Below are 23,226 nucleotides of genomic sequence, written 5' to 3'. Positions count from 1 at the left end.
TGCACGCGCTTGCGTTGCGGGCAGGCGCAACAGGCGCTTGCCTACTGGAGTCCAGTTAACTTTACAGAAATTTCAAGCTGGGAAAGGGTGACAGTGTCACTGTCAAAAATTACATTGAAAGGAGGACGTCCTCCTAAAATTAAATAATTCTGTTTTGCTAGTAAATTAGCCTAGTTTTACGTGTTTCATGCGCGTGATGATTTGAATTTGAACTGTACTGTCTACATTTTTTACAAAAAAAAAAAAACAGCCAAAAACAAATGGTCGTAGTGAAATCATACAGACTGCGTCCTCGGCTCGTGCCTAATTATAACCCGAGCTCGCGGGCAGTAACAGTATCTCGTGGCTGGTAATGCAGACCGAGGCTCGCGCCACAACTGCCCTCTGACAACTTCACTGCGTCCACTGAAGGAAAAGAAACTGCACGAAATTTCAGCTGTCAAACCCACTAAGGTAAGATAATCTCTAAAAAAAATCATACGACAGTAAAGCAGGTTTACATAAGTATTCTTACGTTACCGTTATGTTTACCTTACTTTATTGGTTTGCTTACTCAGTTGCACTCTGCTTGTCATTGACACAGTGCTGAGAATTTCCATCTTGAAAGTCATCCTGTAGCCTATGTATGTATTTCCCACTTTTCCGTTTAACATAAGCCAAAATAGCTTACATATGATTTTGTTGGCTCCTAAACGAAATATTTATTTAGTGAACTTTTTTTGACATAAAAATGACATATGTTATTATTATCTAGCTACAAGATACTACACAGTATGCCTGACTACAGTACAGGTGAATAAAAATGTTTCCACATGGGTGGACCAGCACAACTTTCTGTGTCAACATCTCCATGGGAAAGCTGTTAATGGGGCTCTAGGGAACAAGGAGTTGTTAAGAGACGTGAACTATAATCCACACATTAGACAAGCATATCATAAAAGAGGCCAGACGTTTTCAAATGCACTGAAAATACATTTTAGATCATAATTTTAGTAATGCTGAATCCTGGAACTTTGTCCTTTTCTTTTCACCTATAAGTCTTTCACAGAAGTTCATTAGCGCATTACCTAAGTTACTCAATTTGTTTCTGTATTTTGGCAAGAATGAACATTCCTGAAAATGAACATATTAACTAAATTCCTATTACATTTCTCAACTGTATTTAGCATATTTCCCTTCCTCACATAATCACTCCGAGCGTTGTTGATGCTGCCAGAGGTTGAGCAGCTCTACTTCCAAAACAACAGACTCTATTGTTAACTCCCGAGTCCTCCCTCTAGTTCCCGATAAGGGGTTGTGTTTCACTTGTGTTCTGATCTGAGATCATTTTAGTGGCAATTCTTTACAAGCATACTTTTGGGATTTTATATGACCCCAGATCAGTGTTAAGGGCAGCCTCTACAAAAGGATGATCTCTGGAACGTTTTTAGCCATTGTGGAATCAGGAGATTGGTTTTCCTATAAGAGAAGGGAGGGTTCCTGTTTGGTGCATCTTGTGATGGATAAGCTTCCTGCCAAGTGGAACATAGACATCGTGAAGAGGGAGGGGGGAAGAAAGACAGATTGCTTTGTCATGTAGAACCCACACTGAACTTCTAAAATGAACTTCTTTAACACTTCGAGTGTGCAGAAATAAATAAATAAATGATAGAACGGACTAATTTACCATGTTTAGTTTTATAAACAACACTCAAACCTCTGTCACAGTGCTATCATACAGTAGTTATCTCTATTTGCACTTTGTAAAATTAGGTTAATTAGGTAATGCTGGTAACCTGGCATTACAGATCACTGAATGGTATGTGTTTTAATGTTTATTCAGGTTCTTGATCCATGCCTGTCCCTCCACCTCCACCTCCTCCAGCACCTCCACCCCCACCTCCAAATGCTTCAGCTCCTGCACAGGTAAGATGCTTATGCACATATACATTAATATAATATTTTTCATCTGTATACAATACATGTATATTAGCACATTGCAAAGTGTTTTCTTTTTAGCTATTCTGTTGTTTCTCTATCAGATTATCTTTTCTAATAGTTTGCCAGCAACCACCTGGCTAACTTTGCATTATTAATTACAGATAAAATTACACGCATAGGGAAGGACATCATTCAGTTCACATGTTTCTCATTCCTGGTTAGAGTAACCCACATTTTAACAGGTTAATTTGTAGTGCAATTTAAAGTGTACCATAAAATAAATGTAAACATTAACACTTGATGAATGTTGTTTACTAGGTTACACCCATTGTTAGACATGCTTTTATTAAAAATACAGCACTGTGGTTATGCGCATTACTCATGCTGTAACTCAGTACGTGATTAGATTAGACAGCTGTTGTTGGTTGACTATTATTTCGCGTATCCTAGATACCATTTTTAAAACAAAGAAATTTAATGGCGTCCAAAGTAAATATCGAGTGTTTTAGCAGAGAATATTTTAGTGAGATTGATAAAAAATGCATAGTTGTGTAACAACCAGAAATCTTTTTAGAAGTCACGGGCAGATCCTCCTAAAGTCCAGCGTTCTGAAGGAGGCGGTCGTAATGCCCTATTGGCTGACATTCATAAGGGGGCGAGGCTGAAAAAGGTCACACAGGTCAACGACCGGAGCGGCCCCATCCTTGACAGTGAGTTTACAATGAAATGTATTCATATACGACCTTATGTGAAAACCCAGCTAACCCTAATCATGTTTGTAATTTATTATTTATTACATAAAACCATTACACATGACGTAAAGAACATTGTGTGGAAATATAACCTTGACTGAAATGATTGAAATCAAACTTTGATGAGATTATGAGACTTTAGCCTGGATTTCACAGATAGGGTCACATATAAACTACTTTCTATTTTTGCTAATGATAAAAGGATTTAAAGGTCCCGTTCTTTCTGTGTTTTTGAAGCTTTGATTTTGTTTACAGTGCGCAACATGTGTTCATGTTTCACATGTAAAACAGCGGTATTTTTCCACACAATTTTCTTATCTGTATAGCGCTGTTTTCACTGTCCTCAAAACGGGCTGATGTCTTCCTTGTTTTATGAAGTCTTTCCTTCAGAAATACGTAACGTGTTCTGATTGTGTAGTTTGTTTAGTGTGTTTGATTCGATAGCAGTTTAGCATGCCGTTAGCTTATTTGGCGATTGACATATTTCTGTGGGCGGAGTTTAGTCAAAAAACTGTTCTACTGACATCATTAAAGCAGGAAGTAGAGGGCTGTAGTCCAAACCGGCCATTCAAATATGTTATTACCTTAACTAAGAATTGTTGATACATCCCTCTATCATCTGTGTGCGTGCACGTAAGCGTTTGAGCGCGCTGCGACGCTTCGATAGCATTTAGCTTAGCCCCATTCATTCAATGCTACCATTTAGAGATAAAGTTAGAAGTGACCAAACACATCAACGTTTTTCCTATTTAAGACGAGTAGTTATACGAGCAAGTTTGGTGGTACAAAATAAAACGTTCCTTTAAAAGAGGAACTATATTTTATGGCGTAATAGCACTTTTGGGAGCACTTCGACTCGGCGCAGTAACACCCTACCTCTCCCATTATGAGAGTGAGAAGGGGAGCGGACTTTTCAGGCGAGTCGAAGCACTTCCAAAAGTGCCACTACGCCACAAAATATAGTTCCTCTTTTAAATCCGCTTAGAAAAGCGCTACGTTTTATTTTGTACCACCAAACTTGCTCGTATAACTACTCGTCTTAAATAGGAAAAACGTTAATGTGTTTGGTCACTTCTAACTTTATCTCCAAATGGTACCATTGAATGAACGGGGCCAAGCCAAACGCCATCGAAGCATCGCAGCGCGCTCCAGCGCCCACGTGCACGCACACAGATGACAGAGGGACGTATCAACAATTCCCAGTTAAGGTAACAACATATTTTAATATTGAAAATGAGTAGACTATTCCTTTAAAGAAAATATATTGCCTGGCAGTGAACTTTGAGCTTTATCATTTTACAGATATTATTTATGCTATTATAGCAACATTACACACTAACTAGGGTTTTAAAAATGGTATTAGAAAGAATGTGACCTTTAATTTTAAATTAAGTGAATGGCAACAGCCTGTTTGCACAGTGATACTATAGGTTCATTTGACAGACCTCAGTGTTATTTATTGATGTAACCACGTCTACCCCAGAAAAGTGTTAAATTGCACACATTTTTCATATTATAGCATGAGAAAAAGTGTCAGCATGACAGCCTGTATTAAAATTCTCTTTTAAAAGAATGAAAGTAGGAGATTTTGAGAGACAGAACAAAGTGTGCATACGACAGTGAAAACTAGCCAATGAAGAAAGTTTGAATTGCTGATAGGTTTTAAGTGCTCGACAGAGCTATATTTGATCTAAAGGTCCATAGCCATAGATTTCTCACACTTCAAAGCACTCAAGTGCACAAAAGACACATGCCCTAAGTCTGTATATGGAAATGAACAGCAGCAGATAAAGGGCAAGACATACCATAGGAAGTTGATGAAGTGAGGATTGTATGGATAGCGGTGGCCCTTAATGTTGCCTGACTTCCTCCTTATTACAAAAGACGGCAGTATTCTCTGGACATGCTGTGTTCATTAAAAAGTCACTGGCTTGCTTAAGCACACAGTTCCTGTTTATGTACTATAATGCGTTTGTTCTGATGTGCCTGCCTTATGTGACTAAATGGTGATTTACTTGATTTTCTTTGTGATTTTTGGTATGGTTTAGTAAAGGAATACTGTGAAACAAATACAATCAGAAACAGTGTCAGTAAGGACAACATTTTTATTAGGAACATTTTTTCCGATTTGTTTTTGAGAAAGTGTTTTAATGTTTTTCGGGGGATATTTCTTTTATAAAAACTCACTATGTGTCATCCTTCTGTTTACAGGACTTAATTTGGCTTAAAATTTTTATAACTTAATATATTTATATAATTAAAATATTTACAATATATTTTAGAAAAACATAAAAATTAATTTTAAACTTGAATTCTCATAATCTTAATTTGTGACCCTATTTATTCCTATTTAAACTGTTTATAGATGTATGTTGTTACAGTAACATCATGGATGTTGATTTATGTCTTTATTGGGTAGATCACTATAAATACAATCTTATGTGTCTTTAGAGCCTAAAGTGAGCAGTTTGGATGATGGTGGAAGACATGCGGCTGCTGGAAACTCTGCAGGGTCTGCTCCGTCTACAGTGGCTCCAAGTCTGGGTGGCCTGTTTGCTGGGGGATTTCCTGTACTTAGATCAGTTGGAAAAAGAGACAGACAGCCACAGCTCAACACGGGTATAAAAATCTAATCTATTCTTGCATACATATTCCATTTTTTAATGGTGAGCGATATGAGTTTATATTCATGCTTGTTTGTATTTCAGTTTCTCGCTCAGGTTCTTCTGCTAGCCTGAAGCAGCCTCTCTGGAACACACCATCACAGGGAGATGGTTTTAGAGGAAGCGCCCCTGATTTGTCCCCCTCCCACAAACCTTTGGAAAGAGCCGCCTCTTTGCCTAAAGCTCGGCCCCTTTCCTCATACACAGCCCCGCACTCCCCCAGCCAAACTGCTCATCCTGATTTCAAACCGTCCTCTACTGTGCCTTCTTCTGCACCACCCCCTCCTCCTCCACCATTTGCACCACAGCAGCGGCATGGTCATAAACCACCTCCACTCCCCACTGGCCCGCCGCCACCCCCACCTCCCCAAATGGCCAAACCCACGTGGTTACCTGTCCAATCACACTTCATTCCTATGCCCACAACTCCGCCTCCTCCACTGCCTCCATCAGTTCCTCCTTCCTCAATCTCTGATAGATCATCAGGTGTATTTTACCCTCCTCCACCCCCACCATCAGTACCTCCATCCTCACTCCCTGACAGATCATCTGGGGTCTTTTACTCTCCACCCCCTCCACCGCCTCCCTCGACTCCTCCATCCTCGCTCCCTAAACGGTCATCTGGCGTCTTTTTTCCTCCACCTCCTCCTCAAGACATGTTAGAAATGAATGATACTTATTTAGGCCCTCCTTCTCTTCCTGCTTCGTTTGCATCTAGCCACCCCCCCTCAGCACCCCCTCCCCTACCTCCGAAAGTACCTCCCGTGCCCTCACCCACATACAGGCCCAACGTACCACCTCTGCCACCTTCTTACCCCTGTACCGCCCCCAGCAGACGTCCCCCAGCGGTGCCACGGAGCACAGGTAGATAATGACCTCTTATTCAATTCAATTCAATTCAATTTTATTTATATAGCGCTTTTCACAATTGGTGATTGTTTCAAAGCAGCTTTACATTAATAGAAGCAGTGGAAAGCACAGAAAAACGACAGATAGCACAACATAATACACGATAGCACAAGCAGCTAAATTTGCTCCGGCTATGAATCAACATTATAAGCGTGCGTATTGCTAATGTAACGTAAAGAAGAGGGTGCTAAGTTAAGCCCAAGAAGGCTGCCTCCCCGGGTTGAAAAACCCCCAGGCTCAGCCGGGGAAGTAAAAAAAAGTCCTAGGAGGGAAAAACCCTTGGGAGATATATTTATATATACATTGAAACGATTAAGGAGATTAGGCGGAGGTTAAGCGGGTTCTGCCGGTGGTCGTTGGTCATGCATCAGCTGGGCATCACGTTGAAGGTCTGCCGGTGGGTCAGGTAGTAATTATGACTGATCCTAGGTAGTAATTGCCAAATGTGATAAATTTTTATACCCACATGGGAGATAGTGTGATCTAAAGGATTTTGGATTGTTTACTGGATTGTTTATTGATTTTTTTCATGTTTCAAACCTGTGTTTTGAATGGATTGGGTAAGAGCACCACCTGGTGGATAATAGCAGAAACATGGATTGCCGTAAAAACTCGTTATTAGCAGGGAAGCGTTTTCTCTTATTTGAAGAGTTATCTCGCAAATGGGGGGAAAACAGTTAGATAGAATAAAGAAACTCTTACAGGTTTACAACAACGTCAGGATGTAAATGGTGACAGAATTTTGATTTTTGGGTGAACTATCCCTTTAACATTTATGAGTTCTACAGAAGTCATACATCAGGTTTCGATCATGAGTCTAAGTAAATAATCAATTGTCATTTTGATGATTTTGATTATATCAGTTTAGTTGGTAAACGAGGTGAACTAGTATCGTGAGTTATTTAGAATCTTGGATTGACAGGTCCTCCTCGGTTGGCTCCGCCTCCTGCACCACCAGCTCGTTCTCCTAGCACTGAGCTTTCCAGTAGAGTCCTGCCCCCTCCTCCACTTCCACTGTCAGCTCCGCCCAGTTCAATCCGGAATGGACACCTGCATAGTTTAGGTGAGACTCCAGTTTATAAATAAATTGATGCATGGTGTTCATTACAAACCTTATTTTGTGTGTGTACGCTCACATGACTGGCTGTGTGTTTATATATCTGTGTTTGCGTCAGTATGTAGAAAGCGGAAAGATGCAATTTCTGTTTTGTAAAACTTAAGAAGTATCTCTGTCCACTTTTCTTAGATGACTTTGAGTCAAAGTTTCATTTCCATCCAATTGAGGACTTCCCCCCACCTGAAGAGTTCAGGCCTTTCCCACGTATCTACCCCAGCAAGGAGAACAGAGGTACAACAGACTCTTTGTGTGTGAAAGGTGAAGTCTCTGTTTAGTGACAATACTCACAGTGTTGACTCGCAGTGTTCATTTAGTCAGGATTGAGGCAGATCCTTCAATGTAACAGAACCTCATGCATATACATTTTTGATACAATACAAACAGCTTATATACAGCATCCATTTGACAGGCCCAAGCGGAAATAATAAAAAACAGCATCCTGAAAGCTGCATTTGCAATGTTTTCCTAATTCCTGAGATATTTCTGAGATTATCTAAAAGACAGATCTGAAACAAAAACAATTCAATGCTGGAATTACCTGTTTTCTTGATAACAAGTTACAAAATGAGCTCTTCCTGTTTTGTTTTCACAGTCAACCCACAACCTCCTGCAATGAGGACTCATTTAAGATGAAATGTGACAATACCATGTTTGGTGCTTAACCAAACCATGATATTTCTGACCAGCATTAGAGTTGGAAAGACTCAATTTCAAATCTGTGAAAAAAACTTTTTTTATGTGAAATGAGCATTAACATATTTTGGACATTTGGATTTGCATATGCTCACCTCTTCCAATCATCCATGTTTATGGTTTTAACCCTTTTAAAAGCTCTAAGGGCTGTTTATATCTGGTATTAAGAGGCATTTTGGTCAACCGGATCACAAGTGGACAAGACAAGACACCTTTAATCCGTCACTTTTGTCCACTTTCAAACGCTTCTAAAATGACGCAAATTAATATTAGGTCAGTGTGTTGTTTGTAAACATTCTGCACAGAGTTTTGTACATGTATATGTAAGAGCTTTCTATGAGATTTCAGAGCAGTTGATGAAATAAGCTCGCTCAACTTTCAAACGCTTGCAAAATGAAATACATGAAAGAGTTAGAGAGCAGATGCTTTAGTTTTATCAATAAAATCCTAAAGGTCGTGCTGAACACGTGGGTTCACGCTAGTGGTCAGGACCGATGTATTAACATTGTGCTCGGTACATCACATTAGGTCTATAGGCCAAGAGTAGGTGGTCTTCTCAGAGGCAGTAGTATTGACGAAGTTTGGGCGAGAGGGGAAGTATGTTACTGCGCGCTGAGGTCAAAGTGCTGCAAACTTAAAGGGACACAAGGCAGCATTTATTTGTTAATAAATCATCTTCGTAAGTCGGTAAAAGGTTAAATGACTCATTACCGGGCGAATGAAGACTCTACGATTGCATGTCTTATGTTTTTAACTGAATGGCGTATGCTGTCAACAAATACAACTTCCAGAAGACGCACCAAAATCCTGGCCAGGGCGAGTCCGTGAAGAATGACACATATATATATATATATATGGATAGATGGATAGATAGATGTAGAAGGATAATATTTGTCTAAAGTTATATTAGTAAGGTCTATAAGTTCATCTGGACGAATTACGTTTTCCCCTTTGCTTGTCTAAATTTATTTATTTATTTATTTATAATTATATTATTCTCATGCCCACTCTCCCAATAAAAAACAAAACACGAAAGCAGTAGTTTGCCTCGTTCATATCGGTCGTTCACGTTAAAAATACTATTATGCATGACAACACAATAAAAATAAAAAATCAGTTGGAAAGGAAATATTACTTACCTAACTTAGATAGACATAACTGGATTGGAAATAAGCTGATAAACTGGGTGGCGAGGGGGGAGGGACAACAGTTCGTTTTTACGACAGTGTGTTTGAAAGCATTTACTTCCAGACACTAGGGGGAGCTTGTAGAGAAATAATATGCAGACTTGCCTGGTTTCCCTTTAAGTGCTCTTCCTCCTTACAATATAAGTCTCATTTTTATCCACTTAAAACATCGCCACATTTTATTTACTCGTGTAACTACTCATGTAACAGTCTTTAAATAGGGAAAACATCTGTTTGGTGGCTTCTAAATTCATTCCTGTTTGGATCCTAAGGAATTAATGGGGCTAGGCTAAATGCTAACACATTCACAGGCACGCTGTACAAAGATTAAGTGCACGCACTGAAAAAAGAGAGGTATGTATTAATTTGTCTAAGTTGAGGTAAAAACAAATTAAAATATTGAAAAATTGTGGTGTTTTCCTTAAAAACGCATTCGACCACATGAGCGTCTACACCACAAAAGCAAACCGTCCGAATGCGACTATCTCTGAATGTGGTCGGAAGTGGATGAGCTCAAAACGTTTTACACCCAATTTACACCTGTATTTAACGTCGTACACTTGCAATTTGATCGACCAAAACACATCTTAATACCAGGTGTAAACAGACCCCTAGAAATGTGATTTCTTTAAATTATAGGCCCAAAAATGCTTTAATTTAGTAACAAATGTTATTATTTCTAATAATTTTTGCTTATCATAGCTGACAATTTTTAATTTGCTTTTAATTTATAACAAGTACAAAGGCAAATAACTAAACCACTAAAACTGTGAAAATAAGAAAAAAATAGCTTTATAAAGAGAAGTTAAAGAAAAGACCAATAGTATTACAGTCTATTTGCAAGTACAGAAAGTTTGATTGAAAGGAAAGAAAGCAATCAAATGCAAAGCAGAGTGTGAACTTGAATGAATCAGGTGGGTGATTGTATAAGTGCAGGGACATTTGGTGTCCAAAGTTTACTACAAATAGTTATTTGGTACTCATGACTTGTGTCATGAATCACAAGATGTTACAGGGCATAACAATATAATATTTTCTGTAAAAGGGGTCTTAGCTGAAAAAGAGAGAGAGAGAGAGAGAGAGAGAGAGGGTATCTCTGTGTATTACTCCCAGTTCTGTTACACACTGTAATTAGTATCAATTCTATTACTGTCCAACTCTGTTAAGGTAGAATAACAGAATTGACACTATTTCGGACGACAGGACATCATGATTTTCAGCTATATAAGACAATTTTTACAGAAAATATTATACTTTTATGGCCTACAACAGGGCTATTCAATTGGCGGCCCGCGGGCCAAACCCGGCCCACAAGGTAATTTTTCATCCGGCCCTTTATTTAGTCTGTAAAAAAGAAATCTCTAGAATAAATTTAGTAAGTTAGACAACTGGCCCTACAGTTACGAGTTGATGCGCATGCGTCTGTTTCATACAGCATGAGCTGCAGAGCGCGAGTCACGTGACTGGCGCGAGCAGCTGTGTCATGTGTTTATATTCGCGCTTTGGTCCACAATGTGAGTCTCCCCCGCTTGCGCCCGCGTCTCAAGACGCGATAGCTGACAGTGGTGAGGTAAGAGACCACAGACTCTATGGCTGTTTTAACTTTATTTGTTGTATTCCCAGCTTAAAAACACTGCCTTTTCCGACAATTGTTGTCTGATATGTCAGCTCAATAATGACTTGCTTATCCAAAATGACATAACGTTAGATGTCTTAATAAAGGAAACTCATTGAAACGATTTTGTGAACTAGTGAAAAAGATCCTGGCGTTTTTCCGAAATTCAAAGCAGACAAAGGCTTGGGCATCTTACAATGTACTTATGTTTTTTTGTAATTTTAAAATACAACATATGAACATGTCTGGATGTAGAAAAAGCCTACTTTGACATCTAACAATGCAGTAATGTTGTTGTATGCAGTTTCAAAATATATCTTTGTAGAAAAAGCCTATTGTACAGTGCACTGATTTTGTTGTTACGCAGTTTCAAAATATAACATTAGTATGTATGTTTAAATGTAGGAAAATGTAGTCATCATCACTGATATATCTCCGGCCCCTCATTTGAGATGCTTTTCATGAACTGGCCCCCACGGCAAACTAATTGAATAGCCCTGGCCTACAACATATTGTTATCCCAAATTAGTGAAAAAATAGTAAAAAATCAATTTGAAAAAATAATGACTTTGGCACTATAAAAAAATTCCTTGTTGCACTTAAAGGTTGCACTTTAGTGGCATCTAGGGGTGAGGTTGCGACTTGCTTAGTAAAACTTAGTAAAAAAAGTTTGTCCGTTAAGGGCTTCTGTAGAAACATGGCGGCACAAAATGGCGACTTCCACGTAATGGGACCCTCTGTGTATGTAGATAAAAATGTCTCATTCTAAGGTAATAAAAACATAATGGTTAATTATAAAAAGGTCTTTATACACCCCTGATAATATAGGTTTGTATATTATTTTGCATTTCTGTCAAGAGATCCTTTTAAAAATTACACACTGCACCTTTAAACTCCTCACTAGCAAGAAATGATTGATTAAATTGATTAAACTAAGCGCAACAAGGAATTTTTACAGTGTGTAGTTAAATAATCACACATGTATACTTCATGAATATGCATGGGCAAAGTGTTGGAACCAGAAATGGTAAATAAATTAACATTGCTAAAACTAACAAGATAAATATTTTCGTGGCTGTTGGAGCCCCTAATTACTAATTAAATCCAACTTTTTTAAAACAAAAACGACTTTTTTCCAACATGCTGTGTGTTTCTTTACTTTTACTGTATTTGAACTTTGTGCCATTTTTGAGATGCTGTACCTTTCAGAACTATGTAAACTGGAAAACAGTGCCACCAACTGGAATTCACATACTTGCAATTTATTGCTATGAATGAATGATTTATCTAACCAATGCAAACAATGTAAGACATAGCTGTTTCTATGAAAAAATAACAAACAAATTATTGGGCATCAAATACAAGACAAAATTCAATAAATAAAAAAACAAACAAATAAATAAATACAATTAGTTATCTTTCCTTTACAATGCATGTCCTAGTAAATTATATTATTTAGTGTTTTGTTCCTTAGGAAAAACCCGTGATTCATACATCATGTAAACATGCATCAATTTACTCATGCATTTACAATGCCAACCAAATAAATAGGCTTCATATTAACATATTATACAGTCATTCAATCATGCCATCTCCTGATCTCCATAATGCAGTTGCTTATTTAAAACATTTAACCACCAGCTGCCATTAAATCTAGCATCAAAGAGCAGATACTGCAAATAGTGCAGGACCTGCTGAGTGTGTGTGAGGCGAGGGAGGAGAATGAGACCGAAAAACACAGCCAAATCCTCTCAGATGATTTGCTTAATACTGTTGATCTTAGCAGGCTCTGCCTTATATCTCTGTGTATGTGTGTGCACACAGTGAGATCCAAAAGTAAAATTTTCAGATTTTTCTTTTTATGTTATGAGGTTTAAAAGAAAAAAATTAACTTTTAAGGAAAATGAAATTCTGTTATTATTTACTCTATTCATCATGCCAGTTCAAGTGCTTTCAAAATACTAAAAAAGTTTAAAGTTAAACTGTATTTCATTCATATTGTAATGCTGATCAAATTTAAATTGTTTTTTTTTCAATTGGCAAAATGCAGGATTTTCACTAGTTCAAGACTTTTGGACCCCACTGTATGTATGTCCATAAGTAAATATTTGTGGGCCTCAGGTCCTGTATTTACAGCCAGTGGAGTCGATGAAACAGGAGTCAGTGCACCTGAGCTGCCCAAAGGTGCTGTACATACAAAAGATACAAAAGCCCCTTAGACATACATTATAAACACCAATTTCACATATGCAGTGTATGTGTTCAAGTGGGGTTTGCATACCCTGGCAGATACGATTTGCAGGTCTGGTAGCCAAAGTCCTTCCCGTCACACTCCTCCACACCCTCATTACGATATCCATCACCACAGTATGCCTTTTTACAGCCTAAGAAAAATATAAAGAACAGGAAGAGTCAGAAGTGAGAAGAGAAAGAAAGCCAGACGGAAGAACAAAGAGGAGGAACAGGTTATTATCATTTAATAAAGTCTGAAGAAAGATCAGCATTGTGCCAGGTTGTTGCTAACGTATTAAGTTGTTTACACCTTTGTAAATGTACCGTGTTATTTTAAGAATTCTTTATTGTTACTAAAAACTGAACAATGCTTATTTCCATAAATATTAGTGACTCACCCACGCAATCATCCGTAACAAACTTGTTTCCATCATCGCATTCCTCCCCACTGACTTCCTGCACTACTCCATCCCCGCACACGCCATTCTCTCCCATCATCCTCTCCGTCGCCTGGAGTGCCATCAGCTGGAAAAAACACAACTCCAGTTACCATAAGGACAATGCATATGACAGCATGTTTGGTGGCAGTGTATTTAAATGAACGTTTACCTGAATGGGCTCCCAACCGTTTTCATCTTTAAAGTAAAGAGACCTCTGGTCCTTCCTGAAGGCAAGTGCATTGTCCGTCTCGAGACCTTTTAGCTCTTCCTCACTGCTCACAACAAATATCTGTCCGGGAATATCAGAAAACAGGAATGTGAATGCATTTGGATGAACACGCTTCTGATTCTGACAAATTAAACTGATCTAAATAATCTGATGTTGCAGTAAACAACAAAAGCAGAATGATTTCCCTACAGTGTAGATCTTTGGCAGTATCAAAGTATCATCATTTATTGAAGAACTATATGAGTGTGTTGTGCTTACTGCTGGAACTTTGTCATATTTGCTACGGTGTTGTAATGCTGCACTTTGTGAACTACAGTCACAGTAACCGGGAGGACCTGGCAACCCCTTCTCACCCTTTTCTCCAACAACAAAGAGTCCTGTACATAACCAGACACAAGCAAAAGCAAGTCATGATTTCAGCATTATTAATTGGCAGAGTATGTGCTGGTTTACTCGTGCTCGTCCAGGATATTTTTTGCTAAGTTGTTCCTCTCTAACGGATAGACAGCCACCAAAATATAGCTGGTGACTCTGAGTAGGCTAAATATACTTAAACATACTTCGCTGACATACAGTACTGTGCAACCACTAGGCTACACTGTAAAAAATTAGCTGTAATTATGCAGCTGGTTGCCAGTAACTTACTGTAGAAGATAAAAACTGAAAATGTTTCATGTTCATTTAACTTTGAACAAACTGTTGCTAGCAAATAACATAAATGTAAAATCTACAGTAAGTTACTGGCAGCTAGTTGCCAGTAATACCCAGTAATACTGTAATTTCTACAGAAATTTTTTACAGTGTACCATAAGATTTGCTGTTTTTGCAATGGTATAGTGAGCATATATAATTATTTCTCAGTCACTTTATTAGAATACAACCAGAAAATACATAACATTTGTATGCATTAAAAGCAGAATTATAAGCTAAAGTGTGTTTGTATTTAGTCTGACCTCCCTTTAAACTTGAGCAATAGGAGGATCATGCAGGCTCTCTTAAACCTAAATAAGACTTCAGTCTCCTTAAAAGAGTTAAAAGTTTTTCTTAGTGCTATGGGAGGTCACATTAAATTCTTCATTTTGCCTGTACATTTTGTGTATATGTCATATATTATGTTTGAATCGTAAATAAAAGAGACTGCAAAATAAACTTGGATGGTAATTAAAACTAAAATGCTAATAAAAACAAGCTGGTGGTGGCCTAAGATGTATCAAAATCTTATCTAAACCTGATAGTATGTCTAAGTCAAAATGATGGCATTTTCTTATTGAGATAGCTGGGTGATTCTCGCGAAATTAGACGTATGAGGTGTCATGAAACATTTTTGATAAAACAGTAAAAGCAAAATAAGAAGCATACAGTTACAAACATCTCTTCACGTACTATTTTGCACAATTTCAAATGAAATCATACAAACCAATTTTGTTTTTTTCCACTTTTAAGGGGAAAATTTGCAATGTGTCCATGACTGGATTTTGGTTCTGTGACATGGAAATATTTATAATTAAAAAATCTAAAAAATAAAAAGCTTCAGTGCATGTTATACTATAAACTATACATTTATAGTAAAGAAACGTGGTATTTGGTGATCATTGTAAAGAAAATAATACACTCAAACTAATTATTCAAGCCTTTTTTTTAGAAATGACACATTAAAATTGTGTTCAATTAATTTAAAATACCTCATTAAGAGCAATAAGTATATATATTTAATTAGTCTAGCACAAAATGAATATGTACTACAATGTATTGATTTCATTTTAATTGCGTTAACACAATTAGTCTGAGTTTGGGTTCTGGAAAAAGAATTTCCCAGCATGCTTTGCATGCAACTGCTTTTGGGGAGTAATTTTTTTAAGTGTTATTTTATGCATTTTTAGGTAAAGAGAAAGACTTAATAGTGTTTAATGTCCATTAATCTTATTGATTTAGAAGCGTTTGTGTTATATTTTTTCAAATTGTTTGGTTACCATCGTGCAGAAGAGTGGCGCTAGGTTGTGGATGTGACATATTTCTCTCAATGAGCACTAACTGTGTTAATGCCTGTTTGGAGATCAGTCCCTTCTCACATGCTCATCCAAAGTATCATATGTTATTATTATTAGCATGCTAACATGTGCTTAATTAGTTTGATATAAAAACGTTTTATATAAAGTAACAGAATTGAGTTAGTCAGACTACACTACATTGAGTTATTCAAACTATGCTAAATCAAGTTATTTAGAGTACACTAAGTTGAGTTGAGGCAACTAATTGAGTATTGCCATTTACTTTAAATTGAGTTGGAATAACTCAATACATTTTTGTTGTGTAAAGCAGTTTTTTATGAGTTAGGGGTACACATTCATATTGGATGGAAATCCTGCCCACAATTTCATTGAGTTAATCCAATGAATCATTTTTTGAGTGTAAGGAATATAAATGTGTCCAAGACCAATTTTCTCATCCTCTGCAACAATTTTCAATCCTTGTTTAAGCCCACAAGGAACTAACATTTTCAAAAATTGTTGGATGGGACATAATTGACTGTGACACACAAGATGGCTACCTGGTAAGCAGTTCTTATTTTTTTCTCCTCAGATAAAAGAATTTTGTTTGTCATACCTAGACAACTTTTTAGTTCTCATTACCGAAACATGAGTTTGTAAATACATATATTTAATGTAATATCATGTTGTGGTAATTATAATTTTTTATAATGATGATCTAAAAATTTTTAATAATTCTATAGGAAATATTTTTTAAATCCTCTAAAAATAATGGTTATAGTAAGTTCAGACCTTAATCTTATATGTGCAAAAAAATAATTGTCTTCAATGGCATTTAAAAAAATTCTGATGCTGGACATCTTTTAAGTCTGGATTTCATGAGATTCACCCAGCTAGTTGTGTTATCTCACCTGATGCAGGCATTCCAGGAGGTCCAGGGTAGCCCCTGAGTCCAGGTGGACCAATAGGTCCCACTGGGCCTAAAGAACCTTTCTCTCCTTCAGGACCCTATATCAAGATGCATAAAAATATAAATACAAACAAAACTAGCAATAATACACCGTTACTTAAGTTGACATCTTAAAACTTTGCAAATTCATATTGTTTAATGTTACATTGCAAATTCGTTGCTAAAATGGCATTTAAGAGATCATTATTTTCTTATGTCATCGCGTTGGTCTAATGGCAGGAACGTAAGCCGGGCACTGCCTACGGTTACAGTCACCTAGTATTTCCCAGCAGTTAGTATTAACATTTACAAGAAGTGCCTATTCGCAGTGTAACACAAGAGCTTGGAAACATGAGAGGCAGGGCTAGACCCAACATCAGAGGACCTGCTGCCTAAATCCCGCTACAACATGATGAGACTTTCAGGGTTATTTGTTTAAAGCGAGAAATATATATGTTTTAAATATGTGCAAAGTTTCTGCCATTAATTCCCTTCATGGTGACTCTCACAGAGTCTCAATATCAAAACAAACTAGGAGAACCCCACTGAAGAGGAGTCCATTTGACTGTGTTTACATGTTTATCCCAAGCAACTTACACAGTGCAAGAAATAAATTTTTCAACCCATGACCTTTACGCTGCTAATGCAATGCTTTACCAATTGAGTTACTGTGTATGCATTTGTAAATGTGCGTGTGTTCTCACCTGTTTACCCCTCTTGCCTGGTCGTCCCGTAGGGCCACGTTTCCCTGTTACACCAAGCTCACCCATGGGTCCCATTTCACCCTGGGGCGGGAGGTACAGAGAGAGTATTATGACATCAGTGGCAACCCAAATATGTCAGTATTACATGTACAGGATCGATTTTAATAGTTCAAATGTTATACCTTCTGTCCCAGCATTCCCGGGAGTCCATTTGCTCCCTAATAAGAGATACCAGATGAACCAATCAAATTCAGTCTGAAAACTATTGATATCTCAATCTGAATATGATGTAAAATTAACAAACAATTCTGGTGTCAAAGTGTTAAGCTGATATGATTTCATCACTATTTCATCATTATTTCTAACCTTGTCACCTTTTGGACCTGCAGGTCCACGATCTCCTCGTGCCCCCTGAAACCATAAGATTTAAAAACGATTAGGTTAAGTATATGTCTTAAAAAAAACTCAAGATAAGCAAATATTTAACAGGCATACCTTCTCACCCTTGTTACCTGGCCAACCCTATGGGAACAATAAGACAATGAACAAATTACCTTTGGCTCTTTTCTCTTTTATATTTGGTGAGGTTAAAGTTTATTTATGTATGTACACTGTAAGAAAAAATGCAGTTGGCACCGAGGCAGTGTACAATTTATGTACAGATATGTATACATTTTGTACTATGCTGCACTCTCTGGTACCAGTATGTACATCTGAGGTACCAATATGAACTCTTTAGGTGCTTTTTGGAAGGGTACCGTACCACCCCAGTGACAGCTAGGGAATGTTTTTTTTTAAATACTTTGCATCATACATCATATACGGTCAGAAAAGGTGTATGATGCAAATTATTTAAAAAAAAACATTGCATAACATTATCCCATAGTATTTCTGGTTCCAACACCACAGTGCATTTGTAAGAAGAGTGTGACTCACTTTAGGTCCGACTGGTCCTCTCATACCTGGCAGTCCCATTAGTCCTGGGTCTCCTTTCTCTCCCTGCCAGAGAGGTCATATATAAACAGTCAGTTCTAATAAGTAATTCTTATATCTGTGTCTATCGCTATTGATGGCAGACAAAACATTAAACAAGGACACTCGACACTGATCACAGCCTTGGCGGTGAGTTTGTTAAGGCCATTTATCATAATCTTTAAGACCAGTGATAACAGACGACTACGATGTAGTTCGATTACATTAGTCTAATGGGAATAAAATTCATCCACCTTAGCTCCCTCTGGGCCTGGCAACCCTGCAGCACCTGGTTTCCCAGGAAGACCTGGACGTCCAGTACGACCCTACCGAAGCAAAGAAAACAAATAGTTTAAAAAAAGCCACAACCTTGTTAAATCTGGCAGTGTGGCAGACGTGCTAAGTGTGGTTTTTAATCAAGGACAAACCACCTACTCAGCATCTCTGCTTCTCGACAGCCCTCCACCTTCTAATAAAACATCAGTCCATCCAATCTAGCTCCTCTTTTTGAGTGCTTTCCAGTTTTTCGTTTTAAACTTATTAATTTCGCAGACACTTTCGTTTAAAACGTGCATTCAAGCTCTACGTTTTACAATTATCTACTTTTCCTGGGAATCAAACTTACCACTTTGGCATGCAATGCTTTAATTTGAGGGCAGCAGTGCAGTATTGAGATTAATGTCACCACTAAGTGATATTACAGTGCTGGTCTGCAGTGAAGTGCAGCAGGGCTTTACTACAGTAAAACAGCACCCTGTAAAATGTACACCTATAGAGTACTACACTGAAAATTGTCTCCTGTGTTAGACTGAAGACATTTTAAATAAATAAAAAAATAAGTGTCAACCAAGGCTACTGCTCTATGTACTTTATTAAAGATTATTGGACCCCTTAAAGGGATAGTTCACCCAAAAATGAAAATTCTGTCATTGTTCACTTTCTAAACCTGTTGAACACAAAGGAAGATATTTTGAAGAACAGAATAACCAAACAGATCTGGGGCACCATTCACATTCATAGTATTTACTATGGAAGTCAATGGTGCCCCAGATCTGCTTTTTTACAAACATTCTTCAAAATAATTTCCTTTGTGTTGAGCAGAACAAAGAAATGCATACAGGTTTGGACCGCATGAGGTTGATTAAATGATGAAAGAATTTTTTGGGTGAACTATCCCTTTAAGGGCGGGGTGCATGATCTTTGAAAGCCAATGTTGACATTTGAAATCACCAAAACAATCACGCCCCTACCCCAATAGAATCTGGACCTTCTTTTGATAGATTCGCCCCACACATACGCAACCCAGGCAACGATGTCGGTTAGTAGACACGCCCCTTACTGCTGATTGCCTACAAGTGTGTTTTGGTGGTCGGCCCGACTATCTTTTCCAAAGTGTTTTTCAAAAATCACGCACCCCGCCTTTAAGGGAAGACTAGGGATAGCTCATAGTTCATTCAAGGCAGACATCGAATCAACAACCAGTCCAACACTTCAGTCACTTCACCACATGATACATGCAGGATGCCCACAAGAATTAGAGTACTCAACAATGGTAATTCTGACCTTTGACCCTGGTCGTCCTATGTCACCCTACAGTAAAAGAAGAAAACAATTCCTTAAATTTATATTTTTGTGTTTCACTATCCGCTTGTAAAGTCTGACATCATGCAGCACTTCCGTGTCCAACCGATCTCAAATGCCATAGGGAAATAACAAAAAATCACGCTTTTATACACTCGTATCATAATGCAAAACTACCAAAAACACCGGATTCTACTTTTTATTATATAATGTGTAATATGAATAAATAGTGCTCATAAACGGCTGTTTAAAGGGACATGCTGTAACTACAGAAGAGTCAAGTTTTAAATAGGAATATATCGAAATTCTTTGGGGGTATTTTTAGGCGCGATGCCAATGGTCTAATCAGATTCAATGGATTGTGCTAAGCTATGTTAAAAGTGGTAGCGCCAGACCTGGAGATCAGCTGAATGGATTCCAAAACTGTAAGAATCAAATGTTTAACTCTAGGGGAGCTGGAAAATGAGCATATTTTCAAAAAAAAGTGGAATGTCCCTTTTTATAATATTCTCTATTGATATGAGTGGTGGCGTGGACCCAGCACAAGTATTCCTTACGTCAAGACTTAACAAGCGGATACTAAAAAAACAAGACATTCAACATCCAAGAACTTTTAACTTTCTCACCTTATCTCCTTTAGGTCCTTGCATTCCCGGAATGCCACCTTGACCCTAAAATAATGAGAGACATTTGAAATGATAACTCTGATTTTCTGTGTTCACATAGCTGTCAGTCTTTATGTTGCTCAGCAACACGCAATGTTGATCCTGCTTTGGCTTTGTTAGTTACTATTTTTATTGGTGGAGCAAAAATAGACAAAATAACTGGCCGCATTGTGTCTACAGTTACTCAGTTTTATCTTCATGTTGCATGAAAGCTATATCACCGTTATACTGGATATTACCTGGTTTTGTACTGGTATTCATTATAAAGCAACATATTGTACATTTGATATTGGTACAACTTTGGTACCTATCCTTTTCATTCTTACCTGTGGTCCAATGGGTCCAGGAGGCCCCGGTGATCCCACAACACAGCATTCTTTCACCTCCTCCTCATCCTCCTTTTTCTCATCAACCTTGTGCACAGGACCAGGAAACACCTTGAATAATAGATTAAATAGACTTTACTGCAAACAGACATGCTGTCAATCATCTCATCTACAAGAATTATTCATGCCACTGTGATGGTGTAACACTTACAGGTGCTCTATTAAAGATATTGGGAGGAGGCGGGAACAAAGGTGGGGGAGGCGGAGTCAATAGGCAGCATGGGTCAAATCTTTTTAAGGCCAAAAATGTGGTCGGGTCTAAAGAATACAGGACACAACCATAAGACAAAGAGAGATTAAGGGTAACAAACAACCAAACAACAAGATTTTCATAAAATATTAATAGCATTGAAGTAATTAAAGATCAAGTTCGGTATTCTACACCCAAAGCCCTATTTTCAGATTGTTCATGATGAAATAGAACGGTTTTGACTGAAATTTCAACATATGCTGCTGCCCCGAGAATTTTCGGGTGTTTGTTGTATCACCTCCCACCTCTACAATGGCTGTATAGGTGCACTGGAACAATCCTTCCTAAAATGCATTAAACTTTCATTTACAAAGATGTGAAACTCACCGAGTGGTCAGGGGTGTTCACTGATATGCTCACACAAATCGCTGCAAAAGATGCTTTCCAACAGGTGTTTTAGCATTCGTTGTAAACTTTTGGGCCTATTTTTTCCAAACGCCTCACACCCGTACATTCTTCCGTTGAGACCTTGAATAATAGACACTCCAGTCCAGTTGGTGGCGCTAATCCGCCTTTGCCAATTGCAAGAATAGAAACAATGTTCCCGGCGCGGAGTAATACCGTACCTCACAGCACATCTAATACAAGTCAATGGAGTTGGCAAAAACTACGATAAAACCTGTTGGAATGCGTATTTTGCAGCGATTTTTGTGTGAGCACATCAGTGAACACCCCCGACCACTCGGTGAGTTTCAAGTCTTTGTAAATGAAAGTTTAATGCATTTTAGGAAGGATTGTTCCTGTGCACCTATAAAGCCATTATAGAGGTGGTAGGTGATACAAGAAACACCAGAAAACTCTCGGGCCAGCACCACACATGTCCAAATTTCAGTCAAAACTGTTCTATTTCATCACAAACAATCTGAAAACAGGGCTCCAAGTGTAAAACACCGAACTTGTCCCCCAATAACACTTTGAAGTACACTTTGGGTTGCAGTATTGTCATGTAAAATATCTCTGATAAACAAGTCAAACATTTACAGAATAAGGATGTGGTTTTGATTTTTAATGCAAAGAAAAAATGCAAAGAGAAACCGATGATGCTTGTATACTGTACTGTTAATGTATAGTATTATATTAACTGCAGTATAAAATGTAGTAAATAATGTAGTATACTTTAACATTTACTATAGGGAGGTTCAAAAACATTATTTAGTATCCAGGAATTTTACTACAGCAGATACTAAATTATTCTACATTATTTTATCATAGGTTAAACATTGAGTAAAATGTAGAAATACAATATACTGATAACTTGAATCCCTCAAGCATAAATATTAAGAGTCACTTGAGACAAAATAAAGGAACAGCAGCATGCTTATGCTATGCATGTACACTTGAACCATGTTTATATATATATATAGTAAAACAAAGTGTGATGATAAGGGTTTGGCGTAGCCTATTGATTATTTGTAAAACCAAAAACATAGTTCAACTATAGAAATCTTGATATTTTGTTTTATTTGTGGTAAAACAACGATTTATTTACGTAAGCATGTACGCCAATAAAACCAATAAATAAAGAAATATAGTACTAATTACAAACTGGAATGTAAAAATACAAATATTTGACATAACATACATATAAAAGCATGCTTAAGTGAACATCATTCAAAGCACTCGCGCGCATGATCATACAGTAGGCTACATAATCCACGTACGACCTCACACGTGCACGCACACACGCGCTCTTTTCTCATACCTGTAGGAATAGGAATAATATTATCCAGATTGTAGGCTGAAATGTACGCGGACACGGAGCACAGCAGAAAATGCAGTTGTATTCCAGCCCTGCTCATGGCCATGTTCCTATATCAGTGTGTCAAAAATACATAGATCTAATCCGCAGCTAAATCTCTCTCATCCAGTTTCACTTGCCAGCAGCTCAGCTCCCTCCGCTCGGCTCGCACACTGTCTGCTACTGCTGCCTGTATTATTAACTAGTAAGCATGCTTCCCACGGAGTCTGTGGGAA

General features: G+C 37.8%; 2 protein-coding genes across 3 annotated transcripts; one reads left to right on the top strand and one right to left on the bottom strand.

Annotated features, from left to right (window-relative positions):
- Positions 1-12,110, top strand: wipf3 (WAS/WASL interacting protein family member 3). 2 transcript variants are annotated; one of them, XM_055219429.2, is made up of 9 exons: positions 1-453; positions 558-623; positions 1,823-1,905; positions 2,495-2,630; positions 5,124-5,291; positions 5,381-6,199; positions 7,167-7,307; positions 7,491-7,592; positions 7,954-12,110. In XM_055219429.2, exons 3-9 carry the CDS (start codon positions 1,834-1,836, stop codon positions 7,992-7,994), a joined length of 1,479 nt encoding a protein of 492 aa, XP_055075404.2. In that variant the 5' UTR covers positions 1-453; positions 558-623; positions 1,823-1,833; the 3' UTR covers positions 7,995-12,110. The 2 variants fall into 2 exon arrangements, with proteins under 2 accessions (XP_055075404.2, XP_055075403.2); XM_055219428.2 differs by lacking the exon at positions 558-623.
- LOC129454855 (uncharacterized) lies at positions 12,098-23,195 on the bottom strand. The gene is made up of 17 exons (XM_055219430.2): positions 22,955-23,195; positions 21,154-21,260; positions 20,943-21,053; positions 20,578-20,622; positions 19,934-19,960; positions 18,625-18,696; positions 18,335-18,397; positions 17,894-17,920; positions 17,765-17,809; positions 17,581-17,616; positions 17,399-17,479; positions 16,657-16,753; positions 14,016-14,134; positions 13,698-13,817; positions 13,487-13,613; positions 13,138-13,240; positions 12,098-13,043 (listed from the first exon to the last, which is right to left on the bottom strand). Exons 1-17 carry the CDS (start codon positions 23,055-23,057, stop codon positions 12,974-12,976), a joined length of 1,353 nt encoding a protein of 450 aa, XP_055075405.1. The 5' UTR covers positions 23,058-23,195; the 3' UTR covers positions 12,098-12,973.
- Between the last annotated feature and the right edge of the window lie 31 nt (positions 23,196-23,226).

Source organism: Misgurnus anguillicaudatus, chromosome 20 (assembly GCF_027580225.2).
Source record: "Misgurnus anguillicaudatus chromosome 20, ASM2758022v2, whole genome shotgun sequence".
NCBI classification, from domain to species: domain Eukaryota; kingdom Metazoa; phylum Chordata; class Actinopteri; order Cypriniformes; family Cobitidae; genus Misgurnus; species Misgurnus anguillicaudatus.
Note: the sequence above shows the minus strand (reverse complement) of the source record. Positions and strands in the feature narration are given on the sequence as shown.

Bases quoted from the DNA above. Each gene is read 5' to 3' on its own strand.
- LOC129454855 (XM_055219430.2), bottom strand. From the start codon at position 23,057: ATGGCCATGAGCAGGGCTGGAATACAACTGCATTTTCTGCTGTGCTCC. The intron at 17,480-17,580 runs GTATAACATTTG...CTCCCGCCCCAG, and splicing joins CGGGAATGCTGGGACAGAAG to GGTGAAATGGGACCCATGGG. The intron at 13,614-13,697 runs GTAAACGTTCAT...TGTTTTTTCCAG, and splicing joins ACGGTTGGGAGCCCATTCAG to CTGATGGCACTCCAGGCGAC.
- wipf3 (XM_055219428.2), top strand. From the start codon at position 1,834: ATGCCTGTCCCTCCACCTCCACCTCCTCCAGCACCTCCACCCCCACCT. The intron at 1,906-2,494 runs GTAAGATGCTTA...AAATCTTTTTAG, and splicing joins ATGCTTCAGCTCCTGCACAG to AAGTCACGGGCAGATCCTCC. The intron at 6,200-7,166 runs GTAGATAATGAC...TTGGATTGACAG, and splicing joins AGCGGTGCCACGGAGCACAG to GTCCTCCTCGGTTGGCTCCG.